Consider the following 20,567-nt stretch of genomic DNA (forward strand, 5'->3'; position numbering starts at 1 on the left):
AGAGTTTCCAACACACACATGTAACACAATGTCAAGGATAATGAAATGGGCAAATCAACAGAGGCGTGTGGGTTTTCCTACCCTCGTGACGTAAAGGGGAGGGAGAACTTGCCGTATTCTGTACTATATTGCATATAGAATGAATTTACAATCTGCACAGAATTCAGTAGGGTCATTTCGTCGGTAGTAGTTTCCTGGTATAGATTTACATGTCTCGCAGAGGTGTGTTTAATCAGTTGTCATGGTTACTCCAGGGAGAGTTTTAACGATGCCCAGGCATTCCTTCAACAATGCTTTTGCTTGTTCACTTTTTTCAGACTCGCAGAGCTCAACAAGTTCATCCTCAAACTTGGCCTCTGTTCTGTCTGTCAACGGAAAGTCTCTATACAGTTTGCTCAACTCAAGAAGGCACTCTGAAGCAGCAGTATGGACCTGCAAAGAGGAGAGGAGTCAACTTGTGAGGAATAAGGTTGTCTCTGGAGGCTAACTGCTAATCACAAACTAAACAGAATTTCCAGGAACCACCGGTTTTTAGAAATGGTAATGGGTCTATCTTAACATCTATACGGATGTAACCTGATATTATGGACTATCCCTGGCAATTCCACACAGGCATTGCACCATTCTTATATGTTAACGAATGGTACAAGTATTTGGGAAAGAAACACACAAGTTTTGTTGGCCATTTCTTACCCCCAGCAGTCACTGGGAGCTGCTCCTGGCCATGCCATGCAGGGAATAGTACCAGCACATTGCTGAAAATGTCACTTACTTAGCCTCCATGATTTGCTATGCGTCAGGTGTGTGTAATTAAGAACCATGGAAGGATATTAAAAGAAAAGCTGGGAATGTAATACAGCAGTTGTTTTTAACCTTAAAGAAACACAGTGGATCCTACGGTCACCTGAATGAATTATCTGCAACAACAATCTCGCTTTCTAAGAGGCTTCTCACATAAAGTACCTATACATTTTGCTAATTATTGGTTTCGACATGCTTTTTGACCCACGACAATCCATGACGAGTAGGACTGAACATAATATATTGAATGCCAATATTCATTAGCAGGAAGATGATATGTTATCTTCTAGTAAAAGTGCTATGAAAATATATCACAACATCAGGTAGTTAGGGCGAGATATATAGAAAATCACCTGAGCAATCTTAATTAAGCGTATTGAGTCTACTACTTTTGCCGACACCAAATGAAATAGCTGGAAAATAAATAAATAAATTAAAGGTTTGTCAGGAGTAATGGAAAAAGGACAGCAAATGCTAAAGCTGAATACAAAGCCATACAAACTATAGGAGTATTGGATATACCTCCTGAACCAAGGAAGCTGTGTCTTGAGGCCATGTGTCACTATCATCGGAACTCTGAAACTTGCGGCACAACTCTTTGACACATGAGAAGGACGACAATTTAACTGTTCATGAAAGAAATATAAGCATTAAAATGACAATTTTGAATCATCAAATATAAGTAATTTTTCGATAAACTAAAAGAAAAGTATTCAATGTTGTGTAGAATATATTACAGATCTTGCATTGAAAGTCATACCCTGCCAACTCTCCTCAGGTGAGAGAGAATTCAATATTACTTCTAAAACATTTTCCTTTTGACTGATAATATCATGTGGAAAAGCAACACTGATGCAAGCCATGGCACAATTGAGCACTTTATCTAGAGAAACGGAGGCACCTTCGCTTTCATCTTGTTCTGTAGAAAAGAAGCCATACACAAAAGCTAGAAAAGTGAAAGAAATACTTGGAGAAATAGCTGAGAATTATATAATATGATTGCATGCGTACTATAACATAAATTTAGAATAGAATTATCTAATCAAGTATTGCAGTTCTCTGTGTCTGCAACTTCCCAATTTATTAAGATAGATAGAACTATATATTTTGTAAAGTTGAGGCTTCACTTTTGATTCCGAAAGACAATTCAATCAGTGATAGTAAAGTTTACCTATTAGAGTAAAAATATTTCATAACGTGCATTTTAATAACACTGCCGTTGCCGGTCCCAAGCCCGCGATGAGAAAATGTGGAGGGTTGTGTTAGGTTTGGCGAACCAGCGTAAAAATCAGCCACTCTAATGGAAATGAAACCCATAAGAAATTCGTTGGGGCGTAACCCTCTTAGCGACGCGCTACATCGGAACCCGGGTGTGGTGTTAAATGGGCAAGGACCGGGTCGTCATCCCCTCAGGGGCGCGTCGTATCGTGATCCGGGTACGATGATAAGTGAGCAAGGGTCGGGTCGTCGCAGCCTCTGTGGCGCGCTACATCTGCGCCCGGGTGTAGTGAAAAATGAGCAAGGGTCTTCGCATTTCTCTCGACGGGTGCGAAGGGTAAGGAAGCTAGCCGAGCCAATTAGGATTTGTCTAGGTAGTTGGAACGTAGGATCTCTAACAGGTAAGTTAAGAGAACTAGTCGATGTAGCAATTAGGAGGCGTATAAATATACTATGTGTGCAGGAGACTAAATGGAAGGGCCAGAAGGCGAAGGAGGTGGAGGGTTCTGGCTTCAAGCTTTGGTACACGGGGACAACTTCGGATAGGAATGGTGTAGGCATCTTGATCGATAAGAGCCTTAAGGATGGAGTTGTAGATGTTAGGAGGCAAGGCGACCGGATTATCTTAGTGCGATTGGTCATTGGAGATTTGGTTCTGAATGTGATCAGTGCCTATGCACCTCAGGTAGGTCTTAGTGAGAGCTCCAAGAGTCAGTTCTAGGAAGATCTTGATAGCATAGTTAGTACCGTGCCTATCAGTGAGAAGCTCTTCATAGGAGGAGACCTCGATGGCCATGTGGGTGCGACTAATGTAGGATATGAGCGAGTACACGGGGGTTTCGGATATGGTAGTAGGAACGAGGGGGGAGGATGTTTTGAATTTTGCGTTGGCCTACGACCTGCTGTTAGTGAATACCCTCTTTAGAAAGAGGGAGTCCCATCTAGTGACCTTCCATAGTGGACAATACTCGAGCCAAATCGATTTTATCCTTGCTAGGAGAGAGGATAGACGTGCCTGCTTAGATTGTAAGGTGATACCTGGGGAGTGTGTTGTCCCCCAACACAAGCTTGTGGTGGCGGATTTTCGTTTTCGGGTACGTACCCACCGGGACAAACGTGCCAAGATTGCGAGAACAAAGTGGTGGAAGTTTAGAGAGGAAGAGGCACAAACGTTTAAGGAGAGGATGCTAGGCGAGGGGCCTTGGGAAGAAGGAGCAGATGTAAATGATATGTGGCTAAAGATGGCGACATATGTTCGGAAGGTGGCCTCAGAAGTGTTTGGTGTGAGTAGGGGAGGCAAGCAGGAAGTGAAAGAGACTTGGTGGTGGAATGACGGGGTGCAAAGGGCTATTAAGGAGAAGAAGGAGTGTTTCAAACGCCTTCACCTCGACAAGAGCGCAACCAACATCGAGGGCTATAAATTAGCGAAGAGGTCTAGCGAAAGGTCAGGCTTTTGATAACCTTTATCAACGGCTAGGTACGAAGGAAGGAGAGAAGGACATTTATAGGATAGCTAGGACCCGCGAGAGGAAGTCAAGGGACATAAACCAAATCAAATGCATCAAGGATGGGACAGATCGACTTCTGGTGAAGGATGAGGAGATCAAGGACAGATGGCGAGAATACTTCGACAAGTTGTTTAATGGAGAAAATGAGGGTCCTACCTTCGAGTTGGACGACTCATTTGACGATACCAACAGATGCTTTGTGAGGAGGATTCAGGAGGCAGAGATCGGGGAGGCTTTGAAGAGTTTGAAGAGGATGAAGGGAGGTAAAGCGATGGGCCCCGATGGCATCCCCATTGAGGTGTGGAGATGCCTGGGCGAGAGGGCGATAGTATGGTTAACTAAGCTTTTTAACCTAATTTTCCGGTCAAACAAGATGCAGGAGGAATGGAGGAGAAGTATATTAGTACCGATCTTCAAGAACAAGGGAGATGTTCAAAGTTGTACTAACTACCGGGGGGATTAAGCTGATGAGCCATACGATGAAGCTTTGGGAGAGGGTTATCGAGCATCGCCTAAGAAGATTGACAAGGGTGACCCAAAACCAGTTTGGGTTCATGCCTGAGAGGTCGACCATGGAGGCGATTTTCTTAGTATGACAGTTGATGGAGAGATATAGAGAGGAGAAGAAGGACTTACACATGGTCTTTATTGACCTAGAGAAGGCGTATGACAAAGTACCGAGAGACGTCATGTGGTGGGCCTTGGAAAAATAAAGTCCCAACTAAGTATATTACTCTCATCAAGGATATGTACAAGGATGCGATGACTTGTGTTCGAACATGTGATGGCGATACCAGTGACTTTCCAATTAAAATAGGGCTACATCAGGGGTCAGCATTGAGCCCTTATCTATTTGCTTTGGTGATGGATGAGGTCACAAGGGACATACAGGGTGATATCCCCTGGTGTATGCTCTTTGCTGATGATGTGGTGCTAGTTGACGAGAGTAGGGCAGGGGTTAATATGAAGTTAGAGCTGTGGAGACACACGCTAGAGTCGAGGGGGTTCAGACTGAGTAGGACCAAGACCGAGTATATGATGTGCGACTTTAGCCCGACTAGGCATGAGGATGGGGACGTTAGCCTCGAAGGTCAAGTGGTGGCCAAGAAGGATACTTTCCGGTATCTAGGATCAATGCTTCAGAAAGATGGAGACATTGATGAAGATGTTAGACATAGAATTTCAGCCGGTTGGTTGAAGTGGCGGCAGGCTTCGGGCATCCTCTGTGACAAGAAAGTGCCACAGAGGCTAAAAGGTAAGTTCTATAGGACGGCGATTCGCCCGGCGATGCTATACGGTGCTGAATGTTGGCCTACAAAACGACGACATGTCCAGCAACTGAGTGTAGCAGAGATGCGTATGCTACGTTGGTTCTGCGGGCATACAAAAAGGGATAGAGTCCGTAACAAAGAGATTCGAGATAGGGTAGGGGTGGCACCTATCGAGGAGAAGGTGATTCAACATCGGTTGAGATGGTTTGGACATGTACAACGGAGGCCTCCCGAGGCGCCGGTGCGTAGTGGAGTTTTAAAGCGGGGCGATAATGTAAAGAGAGGTAGAGGTAGACCTAGACTAACTTGGGACGAGACGGTTAAGAGAGACCTTAAGGAGTGGAATATCGCTAAGGAATTAGCTATGGATAGGAGCGCATAGCAATTAACGTACCTGAACCGTGATCTTTGTTACTTTTTGTTTAACCCCTAACTCTTCCTTTGGCTTATGCCCTTTTTGTGTTTCTTATTCTTGTTTTCTGTGGGTTTCATCTCTAGCCTACCCCAACTTGCTTGGGACAAAAGGCTAAGTTGTTGTTGTTGTTGTGAACGTGCATTTTAATCCTACGTCTCTCTTAGTAAATAAAGTCTCGCTACGTGCTACATGGAGGGTATCAATGTATTATTATGGAGGTGCCTTATCAAGCTATTCTTGAAAAGGTCCTTGGGACTCAAAATTGGTGTTGCCTACAAAACATCCATAATTGCGACAGAGCATCAGACAGAAGGGATATTCTTGCATGATTACAGGAATTTTAATTTAAGCATAGCCACTAGCTGAATGCATTAAAGGAGCTCAAAATGACAACTGACCAGCACCAGCAGATGAAGTAGTTGAAGATGAACCCTTTGCCTTACAAGTGACAGATTGGTTGCAAACCTTGTACAGCATAGGAAAAACACTATTGAAACATCCTGGATCTCTGAATGCTGTGATCACCTGAAAAGTGATGAAATAAAAGAAGCAAAACCTAAGTACATGGTACCAATTCTAAAATTCTCTTAAGAATTGCATAAAGGCCATCTAATTGCAAAACCTGTGCTTATAGAATGACACGATAAGAGAATGTCTCTTTTGGGATTCATTAGTGCATGTATATATCTACATCTACTGTCTAAAAATGTTAACAGAATGGATTAAATTCCCATATAGCATGGTTCACCAGAAGAATATATTGTGTATCTTCCTAGGATGCTTTGAGCGAAGGGTATAAAAGGATCTAATAGATGCTTCAGGGTACTTCATAATTGCTCAAAGCTTTTTCCCAGGACTCGCCTGTTGAGAATTATTGAAATACTTTCAACATTATTAAGTTACAACAACAACAACAACAACTTAACCTTTTGTCCCAAGCAAGTTGGGGTAGGCTAGAAATGAAACCCACAGAAAACAAGAATAAGAAACACAAAAAGGGCACAAGCCAAAGGAAGAGGTAGGTCAACACAAAGACTCAAAGTCATTCTATTAAAGAAAATGTTGTCTGCTAAAAACAAGAAAAGGTAGGTCAACACAAAGTAAGGGTCCAATAGTTAGATGAGAAATGAAGAAAAATACCTTCTGTAAACACAAGAAAGCTGCTTCCCGGTACAGTTTTGTTTTCTTATTGCATGCAGCACAAACAGCATCTAGTATAACACTTGGCAAGCTGGAGTCTTCTGCTATTATAGCAGCATGACAGCAGGAACACAATGAAGCCAGTGCATCCAGAATAGAATCTTTTCCCTGTTGAAAAATATAAGGAAACAAAATGAATGTAGCAAGAATCGATAAAGATTCAAAAAAATGTATAAGCAGGTCACCCAGTTATCATTCCATGAACAAATGAAGGATAGCGTGAGATACCTCCCAGAATCGACCTGGCAATTCTTTCAAAAGTGATTCGAGAATATTATGGTGGTGAGCCGAAAGGGATTCTCCAAGAACATCACATAGCTTCTTTGTAGCCTTGGCTGACTGCAAGGATAAGGCTGTACAATAAGCATATTACAAGCTACAGGACTGTTAACTGTTACTAATCTGATATGCATATGGACAGGAAATTATGAAACTTCAAGAACATCACATAGCTTCTTTGTAGCCTTGGCTGACTGCAAGGATAAGGCTGTACAATAAGCATATTACAAGCTACAGGACCGTTAACTGATACTAATCTGATATGCATATGGACAGGAAATTATGGAACAGAGACTGTACCTTTCTTTTACCAGCCCACGCTGACGATGACATGCAGTTACACAAAAGAGATACAATTTCTGGTAAATACAGTGTTAGGGTTACTCTTTCACTACTAGGAATATCCTCCCAAAGTTCTTCATATAAGGCACTGGTGTCTTTGTCATCATCAAATCTGAAAATAAGTTCTGTTAATACACACGGAAGGGCTTCCATATTTATACGATAATGAACTAAAAGCATTATAAATATCTGAAATATTAATGTCAAAATTAAAGAAAAATGTAAGGTTAATAAATGTGTCATTCACATACCTTGACACAAAAATTACAGGGACAACCACTGCATTATATCCACCAAGAATATCTGCTGCATTGCTCAAGTAGGCTTTAATAAGAATTGCACCAGATAACTGATCATTTTTCCCACCAGAATGCAGAGAGGTAGTGTCTTCAATAAGCTTTTGAGCCTGGGAGGGGCTAGCATATTTCAAAACAGTAGCACAAGAGGACGCAAAGGCCCTTTTTGCTGCTGAACTCCTTTCCTCCAGAGCAGCAGTATACAGTAACTTCAATAACAATGTTGAGTATGGTTTGATGTCAATCATGACCTTCTGTACCAACAAGGTGATGAAGCTAGCAACACCAACTCTGAAATCAGACAGAAAATGAACGAAACCATATGATTGACCTAGTGAGAAATGCAGCATTTGATGCTATCATGAATAAGATTTATGGTACAAGCAATCCTAACCTTGTATTTAAACCAACAGCTGATCTAACCATTTGGGCCAGGCGAGGAACCAATATATCAAGTGAATTCGTGTCAACAACTTTTATACATATATCAAGGGTTTCCCACATTGGAGAATCTTTAGCCACAGCTATACGCAAGCTTTCAAGCTTATCTGTTTTGATGCCAGCATTTCCTGCATGCATCTTGATCCAAATATAGGAGTGAGTAAATTATTGCATCTGTGAGATATACACATGAACATCATCACCACCAGTCCTTATAAAAGGGAAAGAAAATTAGCATACCTCGACGTAATTCAATCTTTGATCCTCCAGACTTGACAAACATTCAAGCATACAACAAACAAGTTCTGCCAGATGAGGCCGAAGGGCAGGACCAGCACCCTAAAGACATTAGAAAGTCATAAGCTAAGGATATCCCTTTAGCATATTAAATTGGTGATGGTAGCTACATAAGCATAGGATATTAACATATGAAATGAATAGAGAAAAAGTGCTATGATCTTTTGTTCACCAAGTATGTGAAGTTAAAACACAGATGTTGAGAAAACTACCAGAAAATTTAGTGACACACTAAATCTATTTCACAACATAACTCATTATGTATCTATTTCTGCCTCTTTCTTCCTCTCCTTTGTTTATTGTATTGTGGTTAGCGCTCCAGGACACTTCTGTATATATATAATTAAAATACCGTAGGGATTCTCCTACTGTATTTCATTCAAATATATATATAACTTATTAGGGCAAATATGCAGCTCAACTTGCTAAGTTTTACCATCAATATACCTTAGCAAGCTTCATCACCAAACTAATTGAGGCTTTTTGAATACTTGAAACTTTACTGAGTATGCCTTCAGAAAGCAAGTATGGCAGCGCAATGTTCATTGTCTCATTTGCATCAGAAGTAGAAGTTAGTGACACATCACAAAGCCTAATTGTCAATGAGCTCACGGCCCGGCACAAACTGTCACCAGCATTCCGCACAGTTTCCTTTATGTCATCCATTGCACGAAAGGCGGTTGTCCATATTTTTCTCAAATGCTTTGAAACCTTAAGAACAGTAAAGAAAAAGGTGAGTTATAATTTGTTCAGAAAGGAACTTTAAAGCCAGATTCATACAAACACTTTAATTAGGTTGTGTCAAACGAAATATTGAACTAACCAAAATTTCCATAACATCACGGATAAATGATAGCTTACCTGACTATATCTTCGACCTTGGATGATGTCTGCAAGTGCAAGACAGGATGCTTCACGGGAGCGCCAAAGCCTTGATCCAGATTGAACCAACAAATCCTCTACTATGACATCATAATGTTCATCTATTGCCTTTTTTGGATCTGAGACAATTAACTTCCAGATGTGTGCCATTGAATCCTAAAAAGTGCAACCGTAACTATCAGCTCAGAGGAAATGTTGTTCAAGAAAAAGCTCAGAGCCTCAGAGGAAATGCCCTATGAACTTATTAAGAAATATGTTATGGCATAATAAGATAATATATTAAAATAGTATTTATGGATATCAATGACAGCCAGAAGACTGTGTGAGAACTTAGTAGATTCTGTAAATAGTTAGTTTTTAAAAGAAAGTTAGCGGTAATTGGTTATATGTAGTTTCTTATATGAGATTACTTGGTTATATGCAGTTTCACAGAAGTATGTCACTCAACCAAGTAATTTAATTTCAGTTGAACAGATAAAGAAATAAGAAACATAGAAGATAACACATATGGTGATGGGAGTGCACACTTTGATACCTGGATGTTCTTGTCAGGATCGTATTGGTAACGGACAAGCCTAGGAATTAAGGCATTCAGATAAGGTTGAAGTGCCTCGCCAGCTTGTTTGGCTATCTTGGAAAATCCAAAAGCAGCGCCCCTCTTGGAATTGAGAGCAGCCTGATAATTAGCTAGATCCATGAACTTGTATATGAGGTCAGGTTGCCCCATCTCATTGGCAAGGCTACACAGCTCCTTGTAGGTGCTAAGTTTCCCTCCAGTAGGATTATTGCCAATTGCGCCTTCTTGAAAGACCTCAGAGTCCTCCATCAACTAAAGCGAGTACAATAAAACATAAATACCTTGGAATCAAAACATAATCACCTAGGGATAAAACATACATCGAGAAAATCATGCACCTTAATAGCTTTTTTCTTTTTGGCGGCGCCAGTCAGTGTGTTCACAAGAGCATGAACAAGCTGCTCTTTCATAGATGCATCACCAAGCTCATACAAAATGCTCATGCCTTGGGATGCCAAATCTTGTGTAAGCTCATTTGGATCACCAAGGAGATGTGAAAGAGCTTCCTGTGAAAGAAATTGCATCTACATTGGTCAACAAGGTGGAAGAACTCTGGTGGGAAGAAAGCGATCAAATGTAAGAGTATTATCACCCCTAAGCAAGAACTGTGCTAGCTGAAGAGAAGAGATACATTTCAACAGTATATGCATAAACAGTTCAGCTCACTTCAAACAAAAGATAATTTATTTTTTTGGCACCACACTACAGGGCAATTTTTATATTCAGGCACAGAGTGACATGTAAAACATAGTACGAACTTCCAATTAAATCAAAAGCTAGTGTAGGTTTTAAGTGGGCTGGCAGGTACATGCCCAATGTACTTACTAAAGTTAGCTTCCATGTCTACGACACTGTAGATTACTATCACTAACATATCATACAGGTCAATTGGTATGATATGGCGAACTACAGATTATGCATTGTGTTAGTTTAGATAAAAGTAAAAAATGTATAAGGAGCTTTGTAATAATCTATGTATCTTAATCTGATTGGCAGACCTGGATTTGCGGAAGTAGTTCTAGGATCTTTGGATGTCGACCGCAGTACATTGTTAGAGAGACCAACCAGACAGTACCAGCACAGCGTTCTTCTTTTCTACTACTAAAAATTAGTGTCTCAAACAACTTTTTGATAATTTCTTCTCGAGCCATTGCGTGTGCTTCTTCACAATCACTTCTTTCATAGGAGTTACTCGAGACTAGAGGCGCATCACTAGTAAGGTAGTTTGTTGCCTGGGAAAGGGAAACAAAGTTTGTCTCCAGTATCACATCTGCTGTCACAGGAACTTCTCCCCATATGAAAGATAGAGCCTCCCCGGCAGCAAAAAGCACATCTTCTACCTGAACAAGCATAATTTTAATATATTTCAAAGAATAGTATTATGTTAGCTGCAAAGTTCTATGTTTCATGACACAACCTTAGAACGCGAAAGACTGAAAATCAAGTCCAATGCATTATTAAGGTGCGGAAAGGACATCTCATTCCAAGATATGTGCCCCAATGATACCAGAATTTTCTGTATAGCCTTAGTATCATTTTCAGAAAGCAGCTTAGTCAGCTTCTCATGCAGAATGGTTAATAGAGCACCTGCAGGCGAACATAATTCAAATAAATAACGTTATAGATCGTGAACAGCATAGCTCATACTCCCTCCGTCCCATGAAAAGGGCAATTCTAGTTTTTTTCAGACAAATTAGTAGTGGCGTGAAAAGACTACTATGCCCCCATTTGTTTGCCATAAGCGGTTAGTTTTGGCATGCAAATCAAATCTGACCACTTAATTAGGCAGGTAGTTGAGATCCAATCTGTAGAATTGCACTCCTTGTGGGATTTTTTCCAAACGCAGGATTGCACTTTTCATGGGACGGAGGGAGTATCCAGTAGAGATTAGAATAGCAAGTTTAACCTGTAGAAGAGTTTTGGTTGATGGAAGGCAGCGTACAACGCAGACCAATATGACCAAGAGATGCCATTGCAACGGATGCTAATGCCGAACCTTCAGAGTCGACAACTTTTACAAGAATATCAACTGCATTTTTTACCATTTCTTCAGGTATCTGCACATGCACTCATCAGTACAACAAATCAAACTTAAACTGAAAATACAGAAAATTAGGTGTTCATAAAATGATGTGCTCAAACAAAGTGTCCACTCAAACTTGTGAAGTGCCCACAATTAACTCAAAAAACTTAGAAATTGGATATCTATGTCCACAAACTTGTACAAGTGGTTCAGACAGGTCCAATCTAGTTTGGCTCACTGAAAGTTGGGACTAGGGACTTGTGGGGCAATCGTGCAAATATTTCTGCTACAATTGTCCAGCTCCTGCTGCTGCGTGCGACACTGCTGGGCCACCTTTTTTACGTCACAAGCTGGTCAATAAAGTGATGATGACTTGAAAATGTGTTAGGTGTCCTAATAGTTAGCAAAGCTGTCCATTGACTTGCACGACCAAGAATAGATGCCTTATTTCAACAAAGTGTGAATGGAGAAAAAACTAAAATAGAGGGAAAACTAACTTACCTAGGAAAGAAAAACAACCGAAACAAAATAAGAAATGTGTTTCTCTGTTTTTTCTCAAACACGCAGGAGAGGTGCATGTCATTTGAAAAGAGAGAGAAAAAACTTGACCAGAGGGAGAGACATCCATCTGATTTCGTCTTAGAGAAGAGTGCCTCAGCTTGGAACCCTGACCAGAGGGAGAGACGTCCATCTGATTTTGTCTTAGAGAAGAGTACCTCGGCTTTGAACCCAGGCCAGCTACAGGGATTTCATTGACCCCTGAGTTCATCGCTCTACAGTTGTGCGCAAGAAGCTTTGGTAGCTGCGCGTCATTTGGAAGGTGAAGAAATGTATTTTTTTTCTTCAGACTTCCTTTTAGTCTCCCAATATAAAGTAAATTAATTTATGGTAAGGAAAGCGTTACTCTCTTCCTTCCCCGTATTATATTCTCCGTTCATATTTTCATTACATGGCAAATAAGATAACCATACATTCTTTTGTATGTTATTCGATTTCTCTCCTACTACCAGTACAGGTTTTCATGGACCATAGTTCTACAGTATCACTATCAAGTCAAGTCACTGTGGAAAAGGATCAGTATATTCAAGATGATGTTTCAAGGCAGAGCACCTTAAGAAACTGTGCTAAATTTCATATAAGGCAACAGCAAAGAAAAAAATCATTGCCAACAAGCTACAAGGTTAGGAGGATGAAAGCAATATGAACATACATAAGATTGCTTCAAACAGCCAGCAGTTAGATATCCGATCGCACATAACACTCCATGATAATTTTCAAATCTGGCACAATTCATCAAATAGCCACATGAATTAGAAGTTACATGGCAATACGAAGGACATGTCACCAGTGTTGAAATTTTCATTTTCATACCTTGTTGGGCGGTTTTGATTAAGTGTTGAAGTGAACTCAGACAGAAGAGTTAGTGCGGCAGAGCTTGAAAGAGCTGAAGAAGCAATACCAAGCAGACGCGCGGCAGCTTCACGAGCATCAGAATCAACATGAGCCAATAGACCTCTTAGCCATTGTATGCGGTCTGCATACCGCAATGACACCAACTGCAAGTTATGAAATAATAAATTTAGAAGTCTGAGGAAAACATGAAGTTTCTTTTAATAGATAACATCGGACAGAAACCTCTGGTTCACGAGAGGAAAGATCAACCAATGACTTCAAGGCCAATGCATGCAGTTCACTAGACCCTTCATATGACATGGCATTTTCTAAGATGATACACATTTTTGCTACCGGAGAATGAGATGGATCTTCTTTCACAAGATTAGGGCTATCACTAGACTCAAAGCACTTCATCAGAAACTTGATCATTGAAAGAAATGTTTTTGAAGGAAAAAGCAATTTTCCATTTCTCTGGTCATCAGAACATAACAACTGGGGTCTCTGGTGGCAGATATAATTTAGCATCTCTGTAACATCAGGATATTTGAAATCAACAGATCCCGCAGATGATTGCCTCAAATCATTTAGAAGATTCAGACCAGCTAGAGCCATTTCCCTGGTACAACAGAACCAAATAAGTGAAGGATATATAAATGGTTAAACATAAATAACTTATAAAATGCATGCCCCGAAGTGATGTGCTAATGTGTCAGAATCATAATCGAGAGTATGGTACCAAATGCCAAAGCAAGATCACCAACTGTTCTCAATTCATTTGACAAGGTCAGAACTGAAGGAAGTCGCTACTTTTATGCATCTAGAGGACATGAGAAGCACTTCTTGAGACCAGCAAAAGGAATTTTACAACATTGAGTCAGGTGAACAGTTATTGATCTAGCAGGTTTCACACTGAATTCAATCTAATGGTTTTACTGACTGACAAGTATGATAACAAGTCTACGATAATCTATAGCATCACCTCATACAATGAAAATAAACTCTTATTGCTGAATTTGCTATTGCAAGATTTTCTAAACAACAAATGCTAATTGCATGCATAGTTTAGGAAGAGAGATGAATGCCACCATGACCTGCCAGGATATAGAGTTGGGCATGCAATGCAAGCAACGGTCGGACACTAAAAAGTCAGAGCAGATACTAAAAGCACCAACCACATTATCACAATTGATGTTAGGAAATTTAAAAAGGGTGTACCTAGTGCTGAAAGCTCATACACCAAATGGGGTCTTGGGAAAGGAATTTACACTTGAAGTTAGGAAAGTTGTGAAAAAAATATATTTACAAAGTGATGTGGACTACAAATATTAAAATGGGTGACCCTAGTAGTATAATAGTGGAGAAAAGTAAATGTCAAAATAAATCTTCTGTAACCAACCTTATGTCCAGTTTCACATCTGAAGCCCCAATCATGCAAATGTACCGGCTTGGGCAGTGTTGTGTATCATATAATGTCGTTGCCCATCTTATAGCAGAAAACCGAACCTCACTTTGCTCCTTCAAGAAAAAGTCATAACAAGAATGTAAGATCAGACAACTACATAAAGTTCAAATTAAGAGCATAGCATCCCTTGGATTTATGCCTTTAGAGGTAAAAGATATTGCAATTTGGGAATGATTAGTCTATATATAATTAAAAAATGTGATGCTGGAGGCCCATGTTCCATAGGAGTTCCAACTATCACAAAAACCACAAGAATAAATAGCCACCCCGTGAAAACTCCCTCATAATATATACAGAGTATGACCAAAGGAGCAATCAGTGAAAGGTTCTCAGGCTTGACATGCTAAGAACACATCATTTGAAGAAAAATGTGGAGAAGAATTCAGATCTTTTGGCTACTCCAATGATGAGATCTAAATTGGGGTTTCAAGTCATGTTTGAAGGTTTAATATGTGACTTCTTGCAGAGGTGACGACAAGCACATCCTGAAAAGACAGATAGATATGAAACTAGTGGGGTCAACATGCTTGATTGCTTGTAGTATGGTGGTAAGTCCTCCAGTTGTGAGGCTACCAACATAAGCCCCCTCACTGTGTTTTCCCCCAAATGTATGGGTTGAGTCCCAGCCTGTGAATTTGTTCAAAAAAAAAGGAAGACCCAGCCTATGCCAGCAGTGTCCCCGTACAGGTAAGAGCCGGCTTTCGGGTACCATTTCTCCACCTTTCAGGCAATGCACTCATGATGTCTCTCCCCTTGGGTCGAGCTTTTGAACAAAAAACAAGAATCCAAAAACTTACCATCGACTGTTAAAGAGATGGTCAGAAATTTTTTGAGAGCGGTTCTTTGAATTTCTAACATGTTACATCAATTTTAATAGTAGTAGTTGCAGAATAAATATAAATCCAACTGTAAAATTCAGAAAATCAATCTGATTGGTGGAGCTGAGGTGCTTCTATATTTGTATGAACTTGGTTGTTTGGCATATCACTTGCATCCATTATATTATGTAATAGCTTGACAACTTGTTTTGGTTCATGATTTTTTTTCTATTATTAAACTAAATACAGCATGTAGTTTCCTAAAGCAAGGGCTCAGATTTTGATCTTGCAACCCTCACACTGAAGGTAATATCTGCATTCACAAGCTATCACCAATAGTGACATCATCTATATAATTGTGATAATAAAGGCTTAGCATGATAGTAATTTGAGAAGCTATGATGAAAAGAACAACTTTACCACTTCACAATTTTCCAGAAGAAGCACCTCAAGATTCTTCAGTACTATCATTGAAGCACCCTGATATCAAGGCCAAGAAAAAGAGAATGAAGATAACAGATAGTTCTCCAATTAAAGCTGGGGAGACATAAGATGCATGGAAATCATGGTAGAGTCATGATGCAGTAAACAGAATAAGAAACTATGCAAGAATGTTATAAAGTGAAACCCCAATATCCACTTGGTATTGGTTCTGTTCTGGATGGTGCCAAATCTGTGTTTTAGGTTGTCTATTCCTTATATTGTGCATGCTAGACTGTCCTGCTAGATGAACCAACTGCATTATGACGTATCAAAGCTCACGTATTACTTGCAAGCAATCGTATGAAGGGTTGACAGTACACAGTATGAAATGCCATTGGATTGTTGTATAATTGTGAATCCTAAGTATTGACAAAGCAATCATATTAATTAATCAAGTAAGGTTAAATATGAACTTCACATGCAAAAAATTTCCCCTTAATTGACCTGGATGTCAAAGGAAAACAAGTCCATACAAAACCTTTTGGAGGCAAGGACCAAAGCTTAAACGATCATTGCTGCCAACCCAGCACATAGCTTGATTGTAGCAAGTTTTTTACCATGAAGCATTACAATCTGTCCATGTACTGAATTGACAATAAGCTAGAATTTACAAGCTGTATCAACCATTAAACCAAAAAAATTGGCTGTACAGAATGATCAATTAATTAAATTTCAAAATCATCCCTGAAAAAATCTTCAGTAGGTCATGAAAGCACACTTTGGAGAAAGCAACATGCCCTTAAGAATTACCTTATATGCTGCAGCAAGGGACGTAGCCGCCTCCTGAATCGTCAGACGAAGAGATTGATCCTCCAGTCTCAAAGCAGTAAAGAGTCGTATAGCCATGTTGGTTTTATCGCTGCAGTGAAATAGAGTTGCAAAAAATCATTCATTAGAACACAACTGAAACGGGAGCCACGAAAGTTTAAGAAAATATCATGCCTGAATAAATTTGGCATTCGAGAAGCCAGCAAACCGATAGCCTGGTATGCAAATATTTTGGTGTCTCTAGCTGTAGAATCTGGAGAGAAAATCAGCAAACTGTTCAATATTTCTCCTTCAATATCAGAAAATTGGCCATCAAAAAGATCCAACTCCCAAGTAATTGATGCGGGGGGTGGGGGAATCAAAGATAAACCACATTTAGATGAATAGAGAAAGCAGATAAGTAGTTCAAAACCTGTCTCTGTAGTGGAAGAACCATCAAGGGAGCGCAATATTCCACTAAGGATAACTGGACCGATTAACTTTAGCTGGTCGGTTACTGCCTAAATTATTACATCATTCATATCAGTTTAAAATATGGCAAAAATAATTAGCATAGGTGGCAAAACTAAAAGCTTGAACAAAATAAGCCACTAATGCTAAGAGTTAAGATATTCGTTGTTAGAACATGCAAAGTGCACATACATGTTTGAAAACCCACACAGTGAACTCCATTCCCAACTGCTTCAGCCTTGAAGTAGTTCCGCTTCCTACAGGCATAGAAATACAATGAAAGATAAGATGAATTAACGAACAAACATAAATTGTGAAGTTAAGTTATTGCCCTGTTGTAACAGCAAAAAGGATGGTTCTAATAATAAATTAAATATAAGATGGGGAAATATAGTAATTGGTAATAGGTTCACAGGAATACGAGTTCAACATATCAGATAAATCTGTGCTTAATCACATTAATAATGAAGACCAATTAGTAACTCAACCAGGCCAATTAAACTGCTTTACGAAACAAGATGAGCATGATACTAGGGGAGACAAGCAAACAAAACAGGGTAGAAATGTTAACAAATGCGATGCAGTTTAATGATATATAAATATTAAGTATGGAAAAGCTACAGTTGCCACCAACAGAGTTTATTAAAATGCAAAAAATGGATACCACAAGGGATAAGACCAATTAGACACAAAAAAAAAGTAAATGGTAAAGAGATACAGAAGTGGATACCATAGATGCAGCCAAAGATACATTGAAGTGTGTGTGGAAATGCATTTGCTGCAGCGATTGATCGGCAGAAAACACTCATAAGCCGCATACGCAATGAAGCATGTGCTGGGGAAACTTTCAGCTCTGCAGCTATATTTTCTGCACCCACAGTACCTGCCTCACCAGAGAACACTATCAGAGAGCAAGGCTCAAAACAAAATATTTATACACAAATTGAGAGAGAGAGAGAGAGAGAGAGAGAGCCAAAGCAAAGGGGTTGAAATTCAGACCACATCGATCAGGATCCTAAAATAGAAAATGCATACCATTGAACAGCGTGAACAGTTTCTTGATGAGGTTGGGATCTTCTAAATTCACAGTTGATGCTTTGCGCTTTAACAACTCCTCTCCTTTCTTAGAAACTGATTCTTGACTACATGGAAACAGTGGTTAGCATCATTGTCGATCCACATAAAAACTTCGATATACTTTAGACAAAATTCTGAAATGGAATACCTATCTGAAGCAGCAGATAAATAAAGAGGGTAGACAATCTCAGGTGCAAAGTTCATAGCTTCAATGACATTCAAGATTCCTAGCTGAAGAGATTGAACAAGGAATTAAACCACGAGAAGGCCAGGTGCATTGTGCAGGCAGTACACTCAACAACTAAAATGTGTATGCGCTTGAGTAGTGCAGACATGATTACACATTTTTTGTATTACCTTTCTTGATGCAAGTATGTCGCCTTTTAGTGGTAGTTTTCCAGTAACACGATCTGATTGTGCAACTGAAAGTCCTGATGGACATCCAATACTGTAGAATTTGACAGCATTCAAATGTCCAAGTCTCAAAATTTGTTCTATACATTTTACCTAATTTAGCAAGGAATACATACTAACATACCCCTGAGGCGGTGTTTGATACAATAATGTGTGAAAGCAGAAGTCAGCAAATACTAGACCATCATTGGATTCAGTTATTGCTCGATATTTTGAAGCAATAGTGTCATCCACCTTATGTATGCTACATTCACCGATAGCCTGGCCAACAATAGAAGCAAATTTATTAGAGAAAAACGTTCCAAGTGCTATAGAATGTACACATACCAGGGCAGAAAGGCAGATAAAATACTTCACAACTTGTTAAAATGTGACCACTCCAGTAGGGACATGACAAACCTTTGTCACAAGTCTCAAGATGATCCCTTGATGCTGAGCTGGAACATTTGATATATTGGTCAAAAAATCAGGCGCGATGTTTCCTTTCTCCTGTTACAAAGCGGTAAAGCGGATAAAGTTAGCTGCAGAAATGGTGAGGCAGCTCTAGAGAAAATTAGAGATTAACAAAGGAAAAGAGAGTACCTCTGTTGGGAGGCGTTCAAACGCCATCTCAATATATACGACACAGAAGTTCCGGACAATTGTTGAGGAAGCAGATTCTGTATAAATTTTCCATAAATCCAGCATTGGCAGTGAAATCTCAGGCCTGTGCTTCACCCTTTTGTTAATGTGGCTGAGAATTTCCATAACCTGACCAAATCCAAAAAAGAATTGACATCACACTTATTAACACCAATCCATGAAGCATGCGTAAAACATTAAAAAAATAGCTATGCTCCTTTACCAGAGAGCAGCCACATGTAGTAAACCACTACTGAGTAACAGGGCAGAACCTGAACGGGTTTAGCATACTATAAATCAACGTTTAGGCACTCCTCAAATGCAGGATATTAGAAAGATCAGTGTAGAACACCACCATGGGTGTTCTAACTGTGTAAATAGTAGCTGAGGATATGCAACTCTTGCGAACCATAATAGACCCAATTTTGCACTTATAAAAAACTAATGGAAGCATTTGACGCAGGTAAAATTAAGTAGCAAACCCTCAGTCCTACCGCAGAAACTGAAATTTCATCACCGCGTGAGCAATATGTGACATCACGAAGGAACAAACTAATCTAACTGAAGAGGGAGAGCGTCACCCATGCCACACACTGGAATTCAGATCGGGTAAGCGGCTGGAAGAGGAGGACGAGGCGCGCTCTGGTGTGCTTACGAGCTTTCGGACGGCAGGCGCGGGGGAGGCGAGCGAGGTGATGGCGTAGGGGAGGACGCGGGCGAGCACCGCGGCGAGGCGGGCGTCGTCGGCGAGGGCCAGCCGCGTGAGCATCCGGTCCAGGGAGTCCAACCTCTCCGCGTCCGTCTGCTCCGTGGAGGCCGCCGCGGGCGCCGGCTGCTCCGCCATTTTCCGCCCGGAGTCGCCGGCGTTCCCTTCTTCCGGCGCAAGAAGGTGAGCAGGGGAGACTGGCCGAGTCGATGCTAGTCTGGTTCGAGTCTCAATTGGCAGAAATTGACACCCAATTCATTTCAGATGTTTTCCTCCTATTTTCTTTATTTTCCTTCTTTATTCTCTTTATTTATTTCCCTTCTCCAGGACTGTACGAGGATAAGAATAGGGACAAAATCTACTTCTCACGGGGGTTGAAAATTGAAAAGAAAAAAGAAAAGAAAGGATACAAAGAAAAGAGGAGGAAAACACCTGAAATGAAAGAATTCGCGTGCGTGGTGTCAAATTTTAAAAGGCACGTGAATTAGGCGTCAATTTCTGAAAGATGTGGGTATTAGGCTGTCTCCAATGGAAGACTCTAAATCATTCTCTACCCTATATATATAGAGAAGATTCTGTTCTCTATAAGTTCCAGCAGCGTTCTCTAAATGGTCTTCTAAAATAGAGAACGCTAAAGATTTCCTCTATATATAGAGATTCTCTCTCCTCTTCTCTATTTTTTCTTTACGTTTTAAACACTGGATTAAATAAAAATAAAATATGTCCATAGCATTTGAGGTATGATAAATACGTACGTATAAAAATTTGGAACAAAATACGTTTCGGTTCTAATATAGGGTTTAATGTATAGAGAACGTAATTG

At 40.1% G+C, this 20,567-nt stretch overlaps 1 protein-coding gene across 3 annotated transcripts; it reads right to left on the bottom strand.

Moving 5' to 3' along the window:
• Positions 1 to 36: 36 nt before the first annotated feature.
• On the bottom strand, positions 37 to 19,948 carry LOC112902370 (proteasome adapter and scaffold protein ECM29-like). 3 transcript variants are annotated; one of them, XM_025971419.1, is made up of 35 exons: positions 19,694 to 19,942; positions 19,000 to 19,167; positions 18,817 to 18,906; positions 18,542 to 18,678; positions 18,361 to 18,451; positions 18,152 to 18,234; positions 17,962 to 18,068; positions 17,657 to 17,809; positions 17,119 to 17,183; positions 16,889 to 16,976; positions 16,651 to 16,729; positions 16,459 to 16,567; positions 15,646 to 15,705; positions 14,342 to 14,460; positions 13,186 to 13,561; positions 12,922 to 13,106; positions 12,761 to 12,830; positions 11,434 to 11,584; positions 10,945 to 11,114; positions 10,526 to 10,867; positions 9,866 to 10,033; positions 9,486 to 9,779; positions 8,930 to 9,106; positions 8,516 to 8,779; positions 8,012 to 8,110; positions 7,725 to 7,909; positions 7,286 to 7,621; positions 6,993 to 7,146; positions 6,642 to 6,752; positions 6,354 to 6,521; positions 5,612 to 5,738; positions 1,562 to 1,720; positions 1,324 to 1,427; positions 1,155 to 1,214; positions 37 to 432 (listed from the first exon to the last, which is right to left on the bottom strand). In XM_025971419.1, the coding sequence occupies exons 1-35, from the start codon at positions 19,880 to 19,882 to the stop codon at positions 229 to 231; spliced, it is 5,442 nt and encodes a 1,813-aa protein (XP_025827204.1). In that variant the 5' UTR covers positions 19,883 to 19,942; the 3' UTR covers positions 37 to 228. The 3 variants fall into 3 exon arrangements, with proteins under 3 accessions (XP_025827204.1, XP_025827206.1, XP_025827205.1); XM_025971421.1 differs by lacking the exons at positions 18,152 to 18,234; positions 18,361 to 18,451; positions 18,542 to 18,678; ... (1 more) ...; positions 19,000 to 19,167; positions 19,694 to 19,942 and having other exon boundaries at positions 16,889 to 16,972; XM_025971420.1 differs by lacking the exons at positions 37 to 432; positions 1,155 to 1,214; positions 1,324 to 1,427; ... (2 more) ...; positions 6,354 to 6,521; positions 6,642 to 6,752 and adding an exon at positions 6,784 to 6,886 and having other exon boundaries at positions 19,694 to 19,948.
• Between the last annotated feature and the right edge of the window lie 619 nt (positions 19,949 to 20,567).

Source organism: Panicum hallii, chromosome 8 (genome assembly GCF_002211085.1).
Source record: "Panicum hallii strain FIL2 chromosome 8, PHallii_v3.1, whole genome shotgun sequence".
NCBI classification, from domain to species: Eukaryota; Viridiplantae; Streptophyta; class Magnoliopsida; order Poales; family Poaceae; genus Panicum; species Panicum hallii.